This window comes from Dromaius novaehollandiae, chromosome 12 (assembly GCF_036370855.1).
Source record: "Dromaius novaehollandiae isolate bDroNov1 chromosome 12, bDroNov1.hap1, whole genome shotgun sequence".
In the NCBI taxonomy this organism is placed as follows: Eukaryota; Metazoa; Chordata; class Aves; order Casuariiformes; family Dromaiidae; genus Dromaius; species Dromaius novaehollandiae.
Window position 1 is genome coordinate 3,952,566 of NC_088109.1, and position 19,781 is coordinate 3,972,346.

A 19,781-nucleotide genomic window follows, 5' to 3' on the forward strand; every position below is an offset into this window, starting at 1 on the left:
TCGCCTAAACCAATGAATCTGAGAGCAGAAAAAGGAACTCAGCAGACACGTTGGGGCAGTTTGAAGGCTGCAAATCAAGGTCTGCCACCTTCTTGGTGAAGTAACAGGAGCCGCGATCAACCCAGGTAGGCTGGGAGCTTCCACCTCTCTCTCAGGGCTTGAGATGCTTCAGATTCTCAGTGGAGACAGAACCAGGTGATATACTTTTCCCTACATGAGTTTCACTGAAATAACTCCAGAGCCAGGGCTCATGTGTTGATGAGAAAGGCACACCACAAATGCAATTCACGTGCAGGACTGAGTTACCACAATCTGATAAGCTTTCTGTAGGATGCAAGCATTTACCATGGGCCAAGAGCACATGCAGTTGTAGTCACCTAGCTCAGCTATCACAGAATTGCTCTGGAAACCAAAGGGAATCACTCACATCTCTCTACCAGAAAGGCAATATTACACCACGGGCCCCTTCAGGTTCACATACTTTCTCGGCAGGTAGGGCCCTTCCACCCTGGGAAACACTCGCAGCTCCCGTCCCCTTGTAGTCCATCGTTACATATACCATTGTCGCAGGCACATTCTGCAGGGGGAAAATAAATGCTCATCACTGTCAAACCAACCAGGACTGAAAAGCAGAGACAAACTGCTGTCTTACTGGCTGCTGTGTTCCTATGTTCACAATCCAAGGCATATAGCTGCCATAAGGAAAACACTGCAGGAGTGTCCGCTCTTGCTCCCTTGCTACCAGGCCAAAGAGCCCCGTGCCAGACCCTCTGTACTTTCTGTACTTTGGGTGGCAGCAGGATGAGTGGCATAGCACGGTCAGTCATGCCGTGGTTTGCAGATGAAAAACGGGGCTGCTTATTGGCTGACCACAAGCGCTCACTCCCAGTTTCCCCCTCTCAGTGACCTGCCAGCTTTTAGCGTGTCTGAGAGGTCCTGGGACATTTTTTCCCTCCCACAACCCCTCTTGAGAGATGAGATACAGCCACTTTTCTCCCCTTGTGAGAAGAATTGTAGTCACAAGCTGCAATAGCGATTGCTGTCACCTGCTTTGCAGTCAGCTCCGTATCGGCCCACTTCACACATTTCACAGGCAGTGCCATGGAAACCCTCCAGGCATCGGCACTCTCCACTGCCCTCAATGCCGTCCTCGCATTCCCCGTTCCCAGAGCACCACTGGCCTGGCTTCCCTGGGCACATCTCGCACATATGTCCATAGTAACCTGGGCAGCAGATGGACCTCTAGGGAACCAACAAGAACAGGTCAGGGTGAGCCATTTTGTGCAGCACAGATGAAGTAGCAAAAGCTACATCCTCCGGGGTCGCATGCTTTATTCTGGAAGCTACTCCCCTTTAACTAAGTGCTAAAAATCAGTTATGACAACACATGGAAGAACAGATGTGCACAGGTGGGTTTCTTCCTTATGTCAGCTCACCGTGATGTGCATACACATACACTTACCTGCAAAAAAGCTGTCGCATTTTGGAAAGATGAGAACATGCGGAAAGTCTGCTTATATCAACTCCCAACAATGCCCTCAATGTCTAGAGAGGTCATTACATGGAGAAAATGAAGGCACAGCCCCTAAAAACCACTGGCAAATCAATACGAAAAGGCACTGTCTTTGTTAAGATTAAATAATGCTACCTTCATAGGTCTGTGATAGGTATCAGCATAAAATATACAGCAAATGCATGGAAGAGTGACCTGTCTTATTCTTCAGTGAGAACAGACTGGGAAAAGTAATTATAAATGACCCTTACTCTGATCCCAGTTAGCACTGCTCCACCTGGGAAGACGGAGCTGCTTTCTGAGAGCATCCCCCACCTGTGTTCGCCTCACTGCCAAGAGGCAAGAGCAGCCTGCCTTCCACCGCGAGCACGTCCACAAGCACTGGCCACTGCCTGTCATCCCTCCCCGCCCCAGAATGGGGCTGTTTGCTGCCCAGAGCCTCATTTAAAGGTCTGCACTGCCAGCTGAGCAAAGCTGGCCATTTGGTAAGTCTTTCCCCTGTAACACAAATGTTCGGTCCTATACCCATCCAGCCCATCTTCCACCTGTGCCCTCCTCAGGCCCTGGCACACCCCATCTCTCAGACACACTGCTGGGCAGAGAGGGTCCACCAGAAGGTGATCCAGTTCAGAAGCCTGATTTCACTGCTCTCTTTTCTCTCTGCCTCCATCGCAGAAGGAGGCAACCATGATGGCTCAGGAAATCGAGCTGGATAGTGCAGATGAAGGGAAACAGTGGCCAGTGAAGGGACTCAGTAGCGCCCAGTGAGGTCCAAGTGCTGACTGAAGCTCTGCCTATATGCGTGATACGTCCAACTGCCGATCTCTCCTTCTCCTCACTCTACCATTCCCACAAAACTTCCCAGCAAGATGCTTCAATGTCTAAACAGGGTCAAATTCACCCAAGCTTTTCCCTTAGCATTCCCTGTTCAGGTGTGTTCTCCCAGCCACCCATTTTCACAAAACCGGCGGGAGTATAACAACTGTGAGACCTTCTGCTCCTCCTTTTAGTTTGTCTCCAGTTAGTCATCAGGTATTAGGAAAGGCACATGCACAAGCAAAATACCATCATTCATATCTCATTTCCTTAGGAAACCAAAGTGCAAACATTCAACTCCTTCTCTTCCTCTTTGCAACAAAAAACAAAGCAACAATACCAAAGCAGCGGACCACAATTCATCACTGCGCAGACATTTCCGCATGTTTGTTTTTTCTCCAGTACCCTCTATCTCCAGGACAGAAAGCAGCTTCCTGACGAGCACGGTGTCAGCTATGTAATGGCACAAGTTCAGCCAGGATGTCAGCACAGGCTGGATTTCAATGGCTGTATTTCTAACACCAATCTTGCTTGTGTCAAAGTGAATGCAAGGCAGATGTTTTTCTTACCAAAGAAACTTTTGCACAGGTGAAATAGCAGCCAAGTGTTGTATGCCCAGAGCGTAATTCACAGCGAGGGAGATTCTTGCTTCCTGGAAATTCCTACAGATAAAATTAACATAGATAAATATATAAGACACTACAATATTTAGACTAACAGATCACACATTATGGTGCATATAACAAATGGCAGTGTTCTTGCCAAACAGAGGAATAATGCTTTTTATCCTACAGGAACAGCCCTAGAAATTTGGGCATCCCAGAACTGAAAGCAATTAGGCATCTCTAGGCCTAGTGTAAGGTTGTCTCACACGCTCTGTTTTTTTTAACCTGCCCCAAATCCATGGTATACATCTCAATATGAATGCTGAGAAAACTAACTGGCAAATTTTTGGCATAGAGTAAATAACACCGCCTAAGAAGCCAGATGTGGCTGCTACGCAGTTCAAGGCCAGCACAGAGAAAAAATGCTTAGTTGTTTTCCTCTCTGGAAATGTTTGTCTTTCACTCACAAAGCAGCAAACTGCAGGCACAACCAGCCCGTCTGTGTGAACATTTCAACAGTCTGGGCTGGGAAAATCGCTATTCATACCCCTAAACTGGCCTTCCTTAATAATAATGTCAAAAGGGTAAGAGATCAAAATCTCTCTCCCAGTATGCACGCTAATTTCCCAAGGAATTTGGCAAAATGGCCCCAGGCATCAAAGAGAACAGAATCCGGGTCCAGACTGTGCTGTCACGACCCACTGTGCCCACCCGCTCTGCGGCAGAGTTGCCAGCTTTCACTGACACGTAGCCATCTCCCAGACTCTGCTTCCCCTGAAGGTGGACTATGGAAGTCTGGCTCCTCCTTAAGGGAATGGAGCTGCCATGGCCTTGTCTCCCAAGAGGCGTGCGGGAAGGGAAGGCTGTCTGGGAGGCGAGTGCATTGCAGTGGGGGGCCTCTGCCCACTGGGGCGTAAGGTGAGCAGCGTACGACTGATCCGTGCCGACGCAAGCTCCCTAGAGCCCCCCTCCGATTGTGGGTGCGCTCCTCTGCCCAGATACTGCCAACCTTTCGCCGTCCCCCACTTCAGTTAGGACACCCTTCTCTCTCCCTTTAAGGAAATGCTCTCAAGGTCTTTTTGGTCTCTGTTGCCCTCCTCTTCTTCAGTTTCAATAAGGCACACGTCACTGCAGTGACAGAGGTGCCCTCCTGATGCCTCTCTCCCACCTCCAAGAGCTTCCTGGTGCTTTGCTTTGTATCTGTGAAGAACAGTTACAGGTCCCCCTCAGACTGGCTGCTTTTCTAAGAGGCTAAATAGACTCACCACACTGCATGCTCTAAAGGGCTCCTGAAATTCAGGCACAGCATGGACACCAGCTCCGTAAGGAGCCCTATGGTTCATATTTGTCTTTTTCCTGCATAAACCTCCCTCACCTTCCCTTGGTTTTGCTTTCTCTTACAAACTTTGATGATGAACAAGCCACAGGGCACATTTTTACACATATCGAGATGACGTCTATAGAGCAATAAAGGGAAATCAAAGCACTATCTGCAAACAGTATGTGAGACACCACATTAATCAGAGACTCACCACAAGAACTGATCCAGAAGGACACTTGATCCCCTTCTCGCACTTGCCACATCTTGACTAGGACACAGAGAACAGACAAGTCACATGTGTGCCCTCCACCCATGTCACACCAAGAAACTAATCTTGAATTACAAATGCTGCTGCACAGGCTGCTGGCTGAGACAAAGACCCGCATATTTATCTCCATGGCTCAAAACACCAAAAGAAGAAAAATCACAATGCATGTCCCTCAGGTCCTGGCTGCTACCAAAGGCTTCACATGAGGTCTTATTTCTGCACTCTGATGGTGAGACTGTACCACAAAGCAAACCAGTAGAGATTCATGTTACACCTCCCTAAGTCTCTCAGCTGGAGTGGGGCTTAAGGCAGGCCCAGCGTTCCTTCATGCAAAGCTGCATGTATTTGTTTTCTGATCTGTAACGGGATAGGCCTGCCTCAGTCTGACCCTACAACCTTCGGATGGCCATGAGCCACAAGACATACAGGGACTGGACTCTGGCCATTATTCCCAGGCAGACCACAGCATTTCCTAGGAGTGCTTGTGGTCATAGCATGCAAAAATTGGGCTGGATTCTCCTTCCACAGCTGAGCACCTGGGAGTCCCTGCACCAGGCTGACCTATGGCTGGCATTGTCACAGAGTCCTGGCAAGTAAACTGAACTCGATCTGCATAGGAGCTATGCACAGCCCAAGAGCTGCAGATCTGCTACATTCAGAAATACTGGATTTGAGGCTAAGAGGTGCCAAGGTTCCATGGTGCCCCATTTCATACGAGGCAGGGCTGCTCAGCAGCTCATTTGGGGTCAGGATCTAAGCTACTGTGTCATCCAGGTGGAAGAGACAAGGTAGGTCTTCTGCTATTCATCAATTTGTCTGGTTTGGGAGCTGGAGAAACCCTGTGAGATGGTGGTCAGCTCACTGGTAAACATCATTACCCTTTGTATGGTGGTGGTATTGGCAGTGCAACGATTCTTCTGTATCTGGAGGACCTGTGAAACCCCAATTAACATGCCATTCTTCGTCTCAAAAAATTTTCCATCCAAAGGAATATTATTGACGAACTTCTGCAAAGGAGAAGGAAAGGGCTGAGACGATGACCATCAACTTGCACAGACTGCCATCAGACAGCCACAGTCCGGAGACCTGATGGGCGTCCAAAACAGACATGAGTGTCTCCAGTCACCAGCCTTAGAAAGTGATAAGTCAGCCATATCTTCAAATGGCAGAACAGTCTTCCCTCCTTACCTGCGTGCTGTTTTGGTAAAACATTAGCCAGTAGGAGAACCCTAACATGGTGTTCTTATGGATACCGCTTCTCAAGTCCGTAGGGAAGAGCTTCTCTCCCAGTACAACATGGTACTGCACTGTCTCGTTGTCCTAAATCCACAGAAAACCAAAAGTTAGGCTGCTCTTGACTTCCTAGACTGCAAATAGATAGTCAGAGGTATGTCATGAGAAGAGTTCCTAAGCAATCCTAACCACTAAGTCCACAGAGCCCAGTAACTTCTCATCATAACCAATAATAAATTATACTTGATTACTCTGTTACTAGGTGAAGCCATAAAGGTTTTATGGATCCTTTCAAAAGGTTAAAAATTGCCATTGATTTGTCAGGAGGAGGGGTGCCATCCATCCACATACAAATCTACTTATAAATTTGCATTTGGAGTCCAGCTCTTCTCTTCAGCTCCCATTTCAACATCCCAGGAAACCTTCTCATTCCTCTCTGCCATGTTTCTCCTACTTTTTTTTCATCAGGTATGCTCCTCCTCTCCATACTCAAATCCACTGAACGCAAGTTTAGGATTTGACAGTATATAGGTCCTTGCAACTACCTCAATACACGTTCACACTGTACACAAGCAGTGAGCTTACCAGCTGTGTCACGTTGGCAGCATGGCAGTACTCCTCAATGGAATTATTTCCAGGAACAAATACTGTATATTTTTCAGAGGATTCAATTTTTCCAATGAGGTCGTATTGCTAAAAAGTGTCCAAACAGTCATATTAGCAATTACACTTATATTCACTAAAGCCAAATTGCAGGTAAAATCAATTACAAAGGCAAGAGCACTAGAAGAACTGCTTGAAAACTGGATATGACAAAATACAACTTTCAGCCAGTCACTTATGTCTAACTGCTTGCTCCTCTCCCTGGGTTGACATCAATGCTGTTTCTTGGTTATAAGCAAACCTTCCTTTTTCTATAGGTTTCTCTGCTGCACTGAAGCAAGTCAGCCTGCCTGCTGCAGGCTGTCTGCCTGCAGTAGACAGGTCATTTTCTACTGTAATAACATGCTAAAGATGTAAAGAGAGATCTAACTATAAGTATATAACGCCTTGGCCGTTCAAAAGAACACTTCTAGAACATGATGCTGGAACGGTAGGAAACTCAGATGGTCTCCCCTTTTCTCACCTGGCAGTCCATGTTTAGGCCCATCTATACAAGGTAACTTGGGCATGTGCTCAAAAGAAGATTGTGACAACCATGATCCAATAGAGCTCACACCAGCTACTTACCTGTAACAACTCTTTGAATGTGCTGAATGAGGTGACCGTGTCAAGCTGTTTCTGCAGACCTGGGGGACTCGGTGGGATATCTCCTACAGGAGGCAACAAAACCTGTGGGGAAAGTGAATTCATCAGTTAGCTCAGGCAAGAGACTCTGGGGGAAATCACACTAGACTCCTGCCCTGCTTGCGAGAAGAGTAATTAGAAACAGCCTCACTGCATTATTTTGCGGTAGCCTTAACTCTTTGTCTATTAGCCAAAAGAAGAGGAACTCCCCTGCTGCTTGGAGATGAATGCTTTAAATGTTAAACATTGCTGCACAGGAAACATCTGTGAGGACCTTGTGATAATCAAATGTAGTTTAGCCATCATATCCCTTCCTAACTGTCTATATACATATTCCTCCTTGCCCCCATGACAGATGCCACAATGCAAATGTGTTGCAATAACCACAACATTTCCCAACATCGTGCATACCAACATACCTTACTGAGGACATGAATAATGCCATTGCTGGCAGGGATGTCACTGACCATGATACTTGCATTCTGAATGGTTAATACCTGCAAAAGTATCAGAGGGAAAGCATCAGAAATTGCCAAGCAGATGCAAACCAGATATACTGTTCATTCAAGGCTGCACATGATTAATCTGTGTACTATTTTAAAAAGTATTATGAATTTCAGGGCATCAGTGTCCCACCTGGGTTCCCCACAGGGTACAGCAGCTCTTGAGCAGTTTAATTTGATACTGGTATGTGTATGTTACACAAAAAACGCTTACATCACTCTTGGTGTTTATCTGCCATCTGGTCTGTGGGTTGAGGGTGGGTAATTCTGGTCTCTTGTAATTTCTGAGCTCTTCGCTAGTGAAGACACCTTCAAGAAAGTGGGCCCTGAAGGGAATACATGCAGGTAAAGAAGACGTTAGGACACCATTTGTAATGAGAGGGAGATAAGACCGTAAAGCCCAACATTCATGCATCTCCCATATCAAGGAGCTAAGCGTGCTGAGAAAACAACAGAGAGAGGGAATTCCTTGCCCTGATGGAGTCCTCTTCTGGATGGCAGTTAGGAAAAATATCTCTCTGCAAATACATAAAAAATAAATCTACTGCCAATTGCCTGACCTCTGTTACATTTCAACTGCCGAGTAAACTCTTTGCCTCCTAGATATTTAACTTTGCTTCTATTTTATCTCAAGATAACTCTTTACCGGGCTTGCCTGAGCAGAAATCGAGCTCATGGCTTTGTGTTACTGTTGTTTGGCATAGTAAAGCAAAGGCAGGAGACTCTTCGTACCTGACTAAAAATGGCAGCATATAAGGAGTCAACCAGGTATCTTTCTCAGCCTTGCTCAAGTTTTTGATAGCTGCCTCCGATGGCACCAAGACAGTGACATTGGTTCCTGATGGGATGCTGAAGAGAGATTTCTGTTGCCCAAAGCACAAAGAAGGACAAATAAGACATGCCAGTGCCACATCTATACCGCAAAACATAACCAACAGCTGTAGCTGCCATCCCGCTCTTGCAGTCTCACGGAAAGGGTGTGCAAAAAGACAGTGTAAATTCAGCAGCACAGCTGGCTCTCCTGATACATGGAAGATAAGGGCTGTTGGCAGTCAATGATGGTTTAGCCAAACACCTGCCACCAAGTAGGCACAAGGGAAAGCCTGCTGCTCCAAACTCTATTTCTGCATTTCAATTAATCTTCAAACCCATTCGGTCAAATCCATAAATCCTTTCTGAACCCTCAACATCAGTTTTGGGGCAGGGGCTAAGATTATTCCTAGCAAAAGCAGTGTATGAAGCAGGATAGGTAAACTAAGATTCGATTAGATGCTGTATTGCCATAGCTGCAGCCTGTGGAGTGCCTCTGTAATTACCACACTGGGAACAGAAAGCCAGTAAGAGGAAAAGAAACAAATATATAGCCTAACTTCCGCATGCTCTTTTGAACAATAGTTATTATTATGCACCCCTTTTTCTTTTCCTTCTGTGCTACTTTATGACAACTAGGAGTTACAGATGACACAACCATGAAAATTAAGTGTAACACAGCCCCAGTTTCTTCCTGTGCTAGAAACAAGGCCCTCAAAATACTGCACTATAACAACTGAACCTTTGTTGAGGTTTTGCTTTTCTCTAATGGGAAAGATAAATGGGGATGCCCTTCCTCTAACAGCAGCATTCACAGCAACTTCACTTCTACAGAACTTACCTGTGCTGGCATCCCACGGCTGTTCTTACCTTAACCCAGTCATAGAAGCCTGCGAAGTAGGAACTCCCGGCCAGCTCCTTCCAAACAGAAATGACAGAAGGGTTACCTCTGCCGAGCCCCTGGGGCTGCGGGGCAGGGAGACCCGGGCTGGGGGAAAGGAGCCCTTTGCAATTTCAAATCCAGCAATTATTACAGACACCTTGTATCATGGGGAGGGCTGAGCACTCCTGAAATGAAACTGCAGACATTAAAAAAAGAAATTCTCCAAATAAACAAACCCTTTTCAACTCTTCTGCAATTGCTCCTCTTTTCCATGGAAGGGGCTGAGCCCACAATGGCCTTTGATGACAGAAAACGGGCCGTGCTAGCTCTGACCAGGAAAACCTTCCAAATAACGAAGGAGACAAGCCTTATTGCATAGCACAGGCAGGGGTGAAGCAGCTTAGAAATTATTGCTGATGGTTTTTAGGACACATTGGCGTTGGCATCAGTGCTTTCTCCTCGGTCTTGGGCAGACACACACACATGTGCTGGCAGTGGCAGAAGTTGTCAGCTCAGGTAACAGAGAAAAGGAAGGTGCAAGCAGACAGCACCATATGGCTGTTATCTGCAGCATCGTTCAACAGGACAAAAGGATAGATAGTCTGCCAGAGTAGCTTCCCTTTGCAAGTTGCCACTGATTTACAGCCGTGCAAATGTGAAAGGGTCCTGTTTCAGACTCTCATGGTACTCCACAAGAAGCTTTGCCGTCACTCACTGACTCACTCGCAGGTCGAACATTTGAAGCTGAATGACTTTGAGGGAAAGGTCGGGGCAGTAGTTTTCCCTGAGCCTATGGAAACACCCTCCAAAGTAAAAATGAAACACAGGTGACAAAAAGAAAGCAGTTAACTGCTTCTGTTATCATTATTCCGGGCCAGCTTGCCTGTCATGAACACCCATTCCTCTCTGATCTCAAGAAGACCTCAGACACTTGCTCTTTACTCACTTTAAGAATGTCCCCATAGCATGTCATGCCGTCCCCCAGGTAGCCTTGAGGGCAAGTGCAGGACCTCTCCCCTCCTCCAAGGGATTCACACGTAGCCTGCCAATACAAGGAAAGGAGAGATTACAGATCAAACGCAGGTTATGCAGTGTTACACCTATCTAGGAATCAAATTCTGGCCTCCCATGGCCTGAGCTAGAGGAATAACCACACAAATACCTTCCTCCTGTTACAGCCACCTTTGAGATGGTACTGAACTTATACCTTATGCAGCAAAGCCATCACCTCATATATCGGTTGTGTAAATTTGCAAAAGGCAGAGGATCCTCCTGGGTAAATCAGAGACTAAACAGTTCTACACCTCAGTGGGGGGCCAGTAGGATGACGTAATGTAAATCCTTGCAGCTCTCTCAATGCCATGTCTGGAAAGCCTGGAGCAGATGGAGCAGAACAAAGTCCACTGCCACACCAACCTTGGGACAGCTCTTTAGCTACTCACCAAGTCATGGCAGCCACCGTTGTCCAGGAGGCATGGGTCGATCACATCGCAACTGTGGCCGTCACCAGCATAACCCCTCTTGCACACACACTTGCTCTTCAAGAAAGAGAGACATTTCAGTTTTACAGACCTATTAGAGCATCCTCTTTTGCTGGTTAAAATACACCCACCAGTGAAACACTGCGAAACAAACTACAGGAAGTTCTGTCTGAATCTAAGGAAAAACTTTTTTACTGTGAGAGTGACTAAACACTGGACCAGGTTGCCCAGAGAGGATGTGGAGTCTCTATTCTTGGAGATATTCAAAAGCTGTCTGGACATGGTGCTGGGCAGCCTGCTCTAGGTGACCCTGCTTGAGCAGGGGGTTGGACTAGATGATCTCTAAAGGTCCCTTTCAACCTCAACGGTCCTGTGATTCTCTGAATGGTGGAAAGAGAAGAGCTAATTTCCAAGCTTCCTGCTTTTGAAATATCTAGGAGAGTACTTGCGACATCTTGCCTTACTCACCTCTGCTACAGATTTGGCACCTTTTCTCAGCCTGTTGTCCAGTTTTCTGCCTTGCTCGATAGGGAGAAATGGGCGTTACCTTGAAAGGCCATCTCTCCCACATACTTTCCTCCTGTCTCAAGATACATTTCTCCCAGCCCAGCTCCCTTCACTCCATATGAACATATGAACTCCAGCTCCATATGAGCAGCTGCACATGCTTTTCTGCATATTTTATCACAGCTCAGAGATGAGCTTTGGGGTGTTCGAAGGCAGAACATACAGGATAGAGGAATCCAGGATACCCTGTGGCAGGACGGGCCCATAGCCCCCTCTCCAGCAGTGGCCTACGTCCAGTGGTTCAGGACAGCTGGCAGCCTGCTCTGGCTGTCTGGGAAAAAGTGGGGCACAGGAACCAATGCCTTATACCGAGCCATATGTTGAAATGTGGTCTCTTCCCTTTGCTGTGCAAAAGTTTCAGAGTAGCGCTGCAGCTACAGACACGTCAGTGCATCTCAGCACATATTAGCACCCTTGTGTAGGTTGAGCTGCTGTTTCTGTCGGACAGCAGACAAGCAAGCCTTACTGCTGACAGGCCCAGTTTCTACCTTCAGCAATCCCAGGCCATTACAGAGCCGCTTAGGAAAGACAAGACCAACAACAGACTGCTTAGCATAGACCATACCTGGCCAGGGCCAATATAAACACAGTTGGCGTTGATGTGGCAGTCGCCTCTGCTCTCCAGCATACAGTTGTCTATAGCCACGCAGGCCTTCCCGTCCCCAGTCCAGCCCTTGTCACACTGGCAGATGGCAGTGCCAGGGCCTGTACTGGTACACAGAGCCTCCAGGAGAAGGGAGAGAAAAAGCATTACACTAAGCAGAAGGAGGGAGGGAGTGCAGTACAGATACAGCAACGAATCTCTTTACTCAGACTGGGGAGAGTTTCTGAATGACCAACTCTGATTCTGGCACCGCAGGTGAGGGGTGGGATCAGATTTTACAAAAAAGTCTTAGACAATTTCATAACAGAGATAAAGTGATTCTGAAAACATTCAGTGTTTTCAGAGAGGCAGATACTCGTATCTAAGATGGCTCAGAACACCCGGGGCATTCCTACTGTCCTGTGAAGCTCTCCTATCACATTCAGAAGAAATATTCCCTGGAGGGGAGGAGCACAATCTTCTGCTTAGACATGTGGGAAGGAAATCACTGATGGAGGCCAGTCTCTCCCAGAAATGACCTAATTTGTTCCCAGTCCCATCCTGCTTCCTTTTACATGGCCCAGTGTGTTCCTCACTGAGGCGGTCTAAATTTTGATGGAATCCAACTGTTTGACAGTCCATTCCATCCTAAAGCACCACAGTTCTTTACTAAGGATAATTACGTGGCATTGGTGGTTACCGAGAAACAGAGGTCGGTGCTCACAGCTAAGCTACAGCCTGAATACAGCAACAGAGAAACTAACACACATCAGAAGAGCTTGAGAGGGAGATCAAAACAAAACAAAACCTATTTGGACAGCTAATCTCTGTGGCTGTCAGAACATCTGCACAAACCAGCCAAACCCTCCCCGAGGTGTTGCATTTTGGCACCAACCTAAATGACTGACATCCTCATGATGACTATGTTGAAGTAACTGTTATTCCACCTTGTCAGACAGACAGGGAAAGCTAGGCACAAGACTAGCACAAAACAAATTTGTAACAGTCCGGAGAGTCCTGGATCCCTTCTCTAATCTAATAGGTGCTGCTTCTCCATGCTTCAACGATGTAACCCACTTACGTTCTGTGAACAGCCTCCTCGTTCGGGCTGACTGCACAGGTCGATGGGCTGGCAGGAAAACCCATCCCCTTCATATCCATCCATGCAGATGCATCTTCAAAATAAGCACAGAAGAGATGCAGGTGGACACATGAAGAACAGTAACAAGCCCACAGAAGCTGCACAGATCAGCCCCTTCTGACACTTAGCAGAGAGCAAAAAGGCAGCTTGTGCCATTTCAAGCACAGCAAGCTTTTGATTCCTAGCACAGCAGGCTGGCTGCATTACTCAGATGATCCTGTCCAACAAAAACTCGGAGACATGTACACAGTTACAGGGTTGGCAGTCTCACAGCTATTGTGTGACCCTACAATGACAAAGTGCTCACCTGAATTTGTATACCAGAAAGACTGACCTTGCTGTGTCATTGAGGCTGCAGACAGCGTTCTGGTGGCAGTACTGGGACAGCCCACTTGGGCCACAGTTCTTAGATGTCTTGTCACAGAATTTCCCTGTATAGCCCTCCTTACAGGACCAGGACTGACATACACCCCCACTGCCTGGCCTGTTGTCACAGACACCATGGACACAGCCACAATCTGTCAAGCACATGGAGTAAGATCAGTTACTACATCACATCCAGAAACTGCCACGGTGGTGGCATTTTGTAGATTCTTGTCTTTCCTTTGCAATCTCTTCTGACACCAAATGACTATCACATTTGTTCTTGACAAAAGGACATCTGCTAAGAGACATCGCCTTACCTCAAAACCTGGCCAGAGAACAGATCCTGCGACTGCCTGGGTCCATGTGTTTTATGGGCTCTAAGGACAGGCTCAAATTTAGGCCATCTAGCACAAGGTCTCTGTCAACCAGGAAAGAAAAATGCCTTCTCTTTCCAAGCAGGAGAGACCTAAATCAAAATCCCACATCTAAATTTGGCCAGTGTTTCCAAGACCCACATCACCCTGTCATATCAGCCACATTTTTTCCCACTGCTGTTTGAAAAGACACCCTGTGACGACATTTCTGTCACTTCCTTCATGACATTGGTCTTGCCAGAAAGGAATCCAGGATACATGAACCTGCACTGTCCTTGCCCTACATTTTCTCCTAGTCTCTCCATCAGAATTACCAACCTTCATCACAGTTCTCGCCATGCTTGTTTGGGTTTGAACAGATGTGGCAGGCTATTCCTTTGAAACCATCAAAGCACTGACAGCTGCCAGTCCCTTGTATGCCATCACTGCACTGGAAGGAAAACAAAAGAAAAAACAAGTCACTGAAACTCAGGGAACAAAGGCAAAGCTGAGGCATTGATATCTTTCAAAGGCACTCTGACAGCTGCAGCAAAAAGCAGGACTTTGAAGAGTAGTGGTGGTAATACAAAATCCCATATAGCCAGAGCTGACCCCAAAAGCTTTGAAATGATTCACGTTAGAGCTCAAGAGAGAAAACCCACTGATGAAGACGTGCTATTCTCCCTGGATCTTCTGCTGCCACCACTGTGGGCTTAGTTCTGGAGCACAAATGCTGAAATATACTTGTCTATAACAACAGTCGTTACCATAAATAAAAAATGACCCATACTGCCATTAAAGGACAGATAAGTTAACAATGCTCTTTAACAACCCTGACTCATTGCAACACAGCAGGTTCTTTGACACCTACGTTTCCCCGGCCATAGCAAGGACTGGAAAATCCCCCTGGGCATGGCATGCAGTCTGGACCAAAGAATCCTTTGCAGCATCCAAGTTTCTGAAACAAAAGCAAAATTGGTAAAGTGCCAAGTGACTTAGCAAGCATTGTCTGGAGTCCCCCTGCCTTCACAGATCTGAAATGCTGGTCCTCCTCCCTGTGGCCATGGACTCCACAGAAATGGACTGTCTCATCTGGCATTTGCAATTCTAGGAACTCCTTCAGTTAAATTATTTTCCAACAATATCCCTATTTTTGCTCACAGCCAATTCTTTTTAGCATAAACCACTATCTTCTGCACTTTCTGTGACATTGTAGGAGCTCACTTGCTCCTACTTTATACTTGCTGAAGACTGTGTTCTTCTGGAGGGACTTTGCAGGGCCTTGTCATGGATGACCAATGGAAGAAAAATCAGAAGACAAACATCCAGCGGGCATTTAATGAGACACCCACAAATCATATCATATAGTTGGCACTATGACAGCTCAGGAGCTGCAGATGAATGTGAGATCTCTAAACTGGGACAACAGCTACTTTCCCAAACCATCTGACAATGTTTAATAAACAGGATGTAATCACTTTACAGCTTAAGGCACTTTCACTGTGCTCTGTTTCCTTTGGGAGACCTGCTTAAAACAGGGCGCTCCAGAGAAATGTGCCCCAGTGAACACTGCACTGTTTGCTGTGTGGCTTCCTCCAGCTTGGCTGCTCACAACTGGCATACTTTACGCAGGTTTAGCTGAGCTGCTTTCCAGCAATGTTCACGGCAGCTTAGTACCATGTGTTCTGCTCCCTGGTGACCAAAGAGAGGGCACATAGCCAATTCATGCGACGGTCCTGGGGGCAGGCTTTCCCACAGGACAGCTTTCCTCCTGCTCCCATCCAGCCTTCTCACAGCTCAGGGAGTCAGGATTTTCATTCAGTCATTTTCAACGAATAAAGAGGAGCCAGGCTGCGCTCCTTTGAAAGGTAGCGTGATCTTCCCTACGCTGCATCACACTCACCGTGACAGTCTGATTGCAGTACCTGGCGCACCCCTTCTTCAGGACATTCACACCTTGCGGATCATGAATGTAGACACATTCTTTGAGGGAGAATGTTGGTTCCTGTAGAAACAAAACAAGTCATCAGCACTGTAACTTACCCCTCCGCTCCTTTCACTGCAGAGAGCAACTATGCCATTATGGCATGCCTATGATGAAAAAAGGCATATGGCAGCTTCTTCTCGCTTCCAGCAGTCCACAAATCCACAAGTCCACAAAATTTTGTTCTGATAATATTGCTTATGGTAAGGAGAGAGGGTGAGCAAGGTGGTGGAGAGAGGAGGAGAAGAGATGAGGGAAGGGGAAAAAAAGAGAGACGAGAAAGTGGGGGAGAGTGACAGGGAAACTGAGAGAGAGGAAGAGAGAGAGGAGGGGGAGAAAGTGAGAAGGAGACAGGGAGAAGAGAGAGAGAGATTGAGAGGTGGGGAGAGAGGGAGATGGAGTAAGAGGGAGAGAAGGGAGAACTGCAAATAATTTCTGGGATAATGCCCAGTGACCTGTTGCAGAGTTATACATAGGCAGAATTGGGCTCGAGATGATTCTGGCCTCAATCAGAGAGGAAAATGAGTGACTGGTGATTTTGTAGAGCTCCTTTTGCAGACATTCATGCTAAGACAGATGGGCAAGTCCTCCTGAAAATCAAATCCCTCAGAAGACACTAAACAGTTAACAGTGGTGAACTGTTAGTGCTGAACAGTGGTGAACTCTGGCTTTCACTTCTCTCACAATGATTTGGGCCTGGCCTTCATATTGGGATTTCTTAGAAATTGCTGTTCTGCTAAATCTGTGATAACTTAAGCACCAGCCTCCAGCCTCCTCCTCCTCACTCCACCTCCAGCCAATTCTGCTCATCTCTGAATCAACAGTCAGCACAGGCCAAAACCGAATTGTTTCTCACCCTCTACAGAGCAGAAAGCTTGCTGCCATTCTGTCTCTGACCATGCTAAAGGCACGGGTACCATTGGATGGTGCAAGCATGGGCAGACTTGGCTCCAGCAGGTTGGAGGAGCTGGAAGACTCAGTGTGCATGTAGAAAAGCTCTGCCTGAGGCAGAGCAGAGCAGAGGTGCTAAAAGCTGCGAGACTACCATTTTATTCAGCACATAGGCTGTCTCACAGCTCTCTCCATGGATTCAATAGACTTCAGACTAAGAAATAGCACAGAGTAGTTATTAGGTGACAGAAGCATGGATCTATGAGCAACGAGTATCCTCTAACAAGCCACGTCGCTTCTCTCTATTGGTTGTCTTTCTTGCCCTCCCTTTGTTTGAAAGTGGCTTGGGTTAGGGACTGTTTATCACAATGCGTCTGCATGTCATCATGCAAAGAAGAAATTAAGTAAATAACCACAAATATTTACCATTTCTCTGCTGCCAGGTGGGCAAACACTATTGTTAAGGGCCTCACAATCCACACAAGAGCCCTGTTAAGCAAATGAGAGAGGAAAATGTAATCTTCTCAAAGGCACCCACTCCCCATGCCAAGAACACTACAGAGCTACTGCTCCCACAGTGTATACTCAAAACATCATGACATGTCAAAAACATTTCTAAAAGGGAATTTGCAGGCTCTGAAATGGGGTAAATTTTTCACTTAAATAAAATGACCCCTTTGTCTCAAGGAAATGCTTGTACATGACCGTAAGATGGGCAAGGAGGCAAATGACTTGCCAAAAAAGCAGTGCAAAGTGCTAGCAGATGCTCATGGCTCATGGTGTTGATACTAGCTAACTTCACATTATGGGACATCTCAGGGAAAATGCACTTCCCAAATGTAACTTATATGGACTGCTCTCATCCCTCCAGGACTGTGTGAGGCCTACAGCAGCCACTAGCATGAGAATGGGAGAAGCTGACTTACTGTCACAATTTTATGCTGTTCTTCATTGCATCTGTGCGGCAAAATGGGGACTATTGAAGGAGGGATGAAGATGCCATCCAAGGTATGAATGATACCATTTGATGCCACAATGTTTCTCATGTTTATGGGGATCCCCGATTCATCCATCAGAATTCTTCCCTGATGCAGAAACACAAATAATTTACCTGCTTTTTACCCTGTTAGACAGTACCAACTACATAAAACCAATACAGGAGACAGATAGTACACACCACCAAGTGCAGCCACATAAAACAGTCAGGCCCCTTAGCAGAGTCACAGATAAGAAGCAAAAATAATTCAATGACTTTAAATGAGTCTAGTTTATTAAGCAGAGGAGGAAGCAGAGCTGGGCCCAGAGTACAGTGTTCAGAACCACAGCCGCACTTTCTCCTAGCACAAGGGGTTTGACCAAAAGGGTTTTGATACTTCATACTTACATCTGCACTGACGTTGATGGTAAGTACCTGGTTAGCCATAGTAACAATGTGTGGCATCATTATCAGTTTCTCTACGGTCACCTGAAATAAAAACACGAGGGGATAGTACCATGAAAAAGCGGGCCCATTGCAGTACAGGTTACAGAATCCTTTCAGGATTCCCCCCTCAAAAAAAAACTTTAAAAGGGGATTTGGCTTTATCATTTACATTTCATGAAATATCTCCAATGTGCGCAATGGGTCAGAGAGAAATCCAGGGCTTTGTGGGGACTGTTTGCAATAGCACAAACACAGCAGTGCCTGCGGCAGCAGCCTCAGTATTCGTTCCTTGCGGAAGCTGCAGTCCAACACAACTGAAACTGAGTCTTCATCCATACTAATACAGCTGCAAGCAGGGTCAGACTAGCAAGGGAGTTCTTCAGGACATATTTAATAAATAAGTAAAACTGAGCCACAAACATAATGGATAATTTATTTTGACTTAATAAACTTATTTCTAGAGGCAGAAGAAATGTAAACTGCAGCTACTATAAGGAGAAACTTAAATATAAGGTTTTGACAGGGGAGAAATTCTAAGAACTGAACCAATTGTGTTTTTCTTTTTTTTAAATGTCCAACAGGTTGTTAAAATAGGTAGCTCAGCTTGTTACCGTGTTGTTATTCAGCAACTGCAAGAAAAAATACATTTTGCTGTTTTGTCAATACGCTGTTCATTTTCTTAGTTGGAATTAGAAAAATCATAAGGACTGACATTTGCTTCTCAGTAAAGAATGAGAATATATTGTTTTTTTTTAATGAAGGACACAACGTTGTACCATAATGGTTGAGTAATCGCTTCTCTTTCCATAGGCTTTGTGTATAATTTTAAACATTTCTTTTATTTATTATATAAGGGAAAATGTCTTGTTGATGCACTGTATTAATTTTATTTGCCCTGATATTATATTATACAGCATTGTTGGTACGAGAACGGCAGAACCAGGTCAGATTACAGGATCACATGGACCAGTTCTCCATCTCTAACTTTAGCCACTGGTGGAGCCCTAGGAGAGAGCAAAAGGAGCACGGGAGTTTGGAAAAATTCTTCGTTTAGATGTAACTTTTGTGGCTGCTATTAGGGAAACTGTGGGATGGAGGGTTCATAGTTAAGATACACTCTCCTAATTAACAGTTTAACAAATGAATGCAATAAAAAGAGCATTTGCCTGCAGCAAACTCTTTAGACAATGTTTTTGTTGTAAAGACCATGTGAACAATGAGCACGATCACCCCCAGGAAACTCAGAGCTTCGGATGGAAGTGCAAAAGCTTTCCTTTTTGGCAACTACTTCCATGCTAAATGCTTTGTCTCATCAGACCCTGGATCACATCTCTACACCCACAGGGGAAGCTCAAGAAGCAAGCAGCTGAAGTCATCGATACTCCAACCTCTGTGCCAAACAACATTGTTGTTTATATGCTGGCCCAAAGGACCCCAATTATCTAAAATTAGAGCTGCTTGTCTTACCGCTGCTGAAGTGTAGATATGATGTTTCACAAGTTCCTGAAGTTTATTTATGCCCTAAGGAAAGAAGGGAACATAATAATTAGACACCCCTTCAATGCTCAGGAGAAAGAAGAGACAACTACATTTTCTTTTAACCAACTACTGACATTTCTATGTACCATCATAGTAACTTCACTTGGAGAGTCACTTCCTTCATTTCCCCCTACCCAAAAGCAAAAAAAGGCCAAAAATCAGATTAAACAATCTGACCAAATGTATTTCTCATAGCCGCTTCCATCTGCATTCA

General features: G+C 45.9%; 1 protein-coding gene across 2 annotated transcripts in view; it reads right to left on the reverse strand.

Annotated features, from left to right (window-relative positions):
- Nucleotides 1–19,781, reverse strand: part of STAB1 (stabilin 1) — a 68,404-nt gene that overhangs the window by 21,766 nt on the left and 26,857 nt on the right. For both annotated transcript variants that reach the window (XM_064518703.1, XM_064518702.1), the window contains 24 exons: nucleotides 19,496–19,549; nucleotides 17,990–18,070; nucleotides 17,532–17,690; nucleotides 17,032–17,094; nucleotides 15,634–15,735; nucleotides 14,602–14,688; nucleotides 14,070–14,181; nucleotides 13,346–13,529; nucleotides 12,952–13,045; nucleotides 11,853–12,011; nucleotides 10,682–10,777; nucleotides 10,186–10,281; nucleotides 9,227–9,274; nucleotides 8,279–8,409; nucleotides 7,761–7,872; nucleotides 7,463–7,540; nucleotides 6,987–7,088; nucleotides 6,342–6,449; nucleotides 5,712–5,843; nucleotides 5,402–5,530; nucleotides 4,467–4,523; nucleotides 2,899–2,991; nucleotides 1,047–1,242; nucleotides 482–577 (listed from right to left, as the gene is read on the reverse strand). In XM_064518703.1, coding sequence (XP_064374773.1) covers nucleotides 482–577; nucleotides 1,047–1,242; nucleotides 2,899–2,991; nucleotides 4,467–4,523; nucleotides 5,402–5,530; nucleotides 5,712–5,843; nucleotides 6,342–6,449; nucleotides 6,987–7,088; nucleotides 7,463–7,540; nucleotides 7,761–7,872; nucleotides 8,279–8,409; nucleotides 9,227–9,274; nucleotides 10,186–10,281; nucleotides 10,682–10,777; nucleotides 11,853–12,011; nucleotides 12,952–13,045; nucleotides 13,346–13,529; nucleotides 14,070–14,181; nucleotides 14,602–14,688; nucleotides 15,634–15,735; nucleotides 17,032–17,094; nucleotides 17,532–17,690; nucleotides 17,990–18,070; nucleotides 19,496–19,549 — 2,569 coding nt within the window. The remainder of the gene's footprint in view (nucleotides 1–481; nucleotides 578–1,046; nucleotides 1,243–2,898; nucleotides 2,992–4,466; nucleotides 4,524–5,401; nucleotides 5,531–5,711; nucleotides 5,844–6,341; nucleotides 6,450–6,986; nucleotides 7,089–7,462; nucleotides 7,541–7,760; nucleotides 7,873–8,278; nucleotides 8,410–9,226; nucleotides 9,275–10,185; nucleotides 10,282–10,681; nucleotides 10,778–11,852; nucleotides 12,012–12,951; nucleotides 13,046–13,345; nucleotides 13,530–14,069; nucleotides 14,182–14,601; nucleotides 14,689–15,633; nucleotides 15,736–17,031; nucleotides 17,095–17,531; nucleotides 17,691–17,989; nucleotides 18,071–19,495; nucleotides 19,550–19,781) is intronic.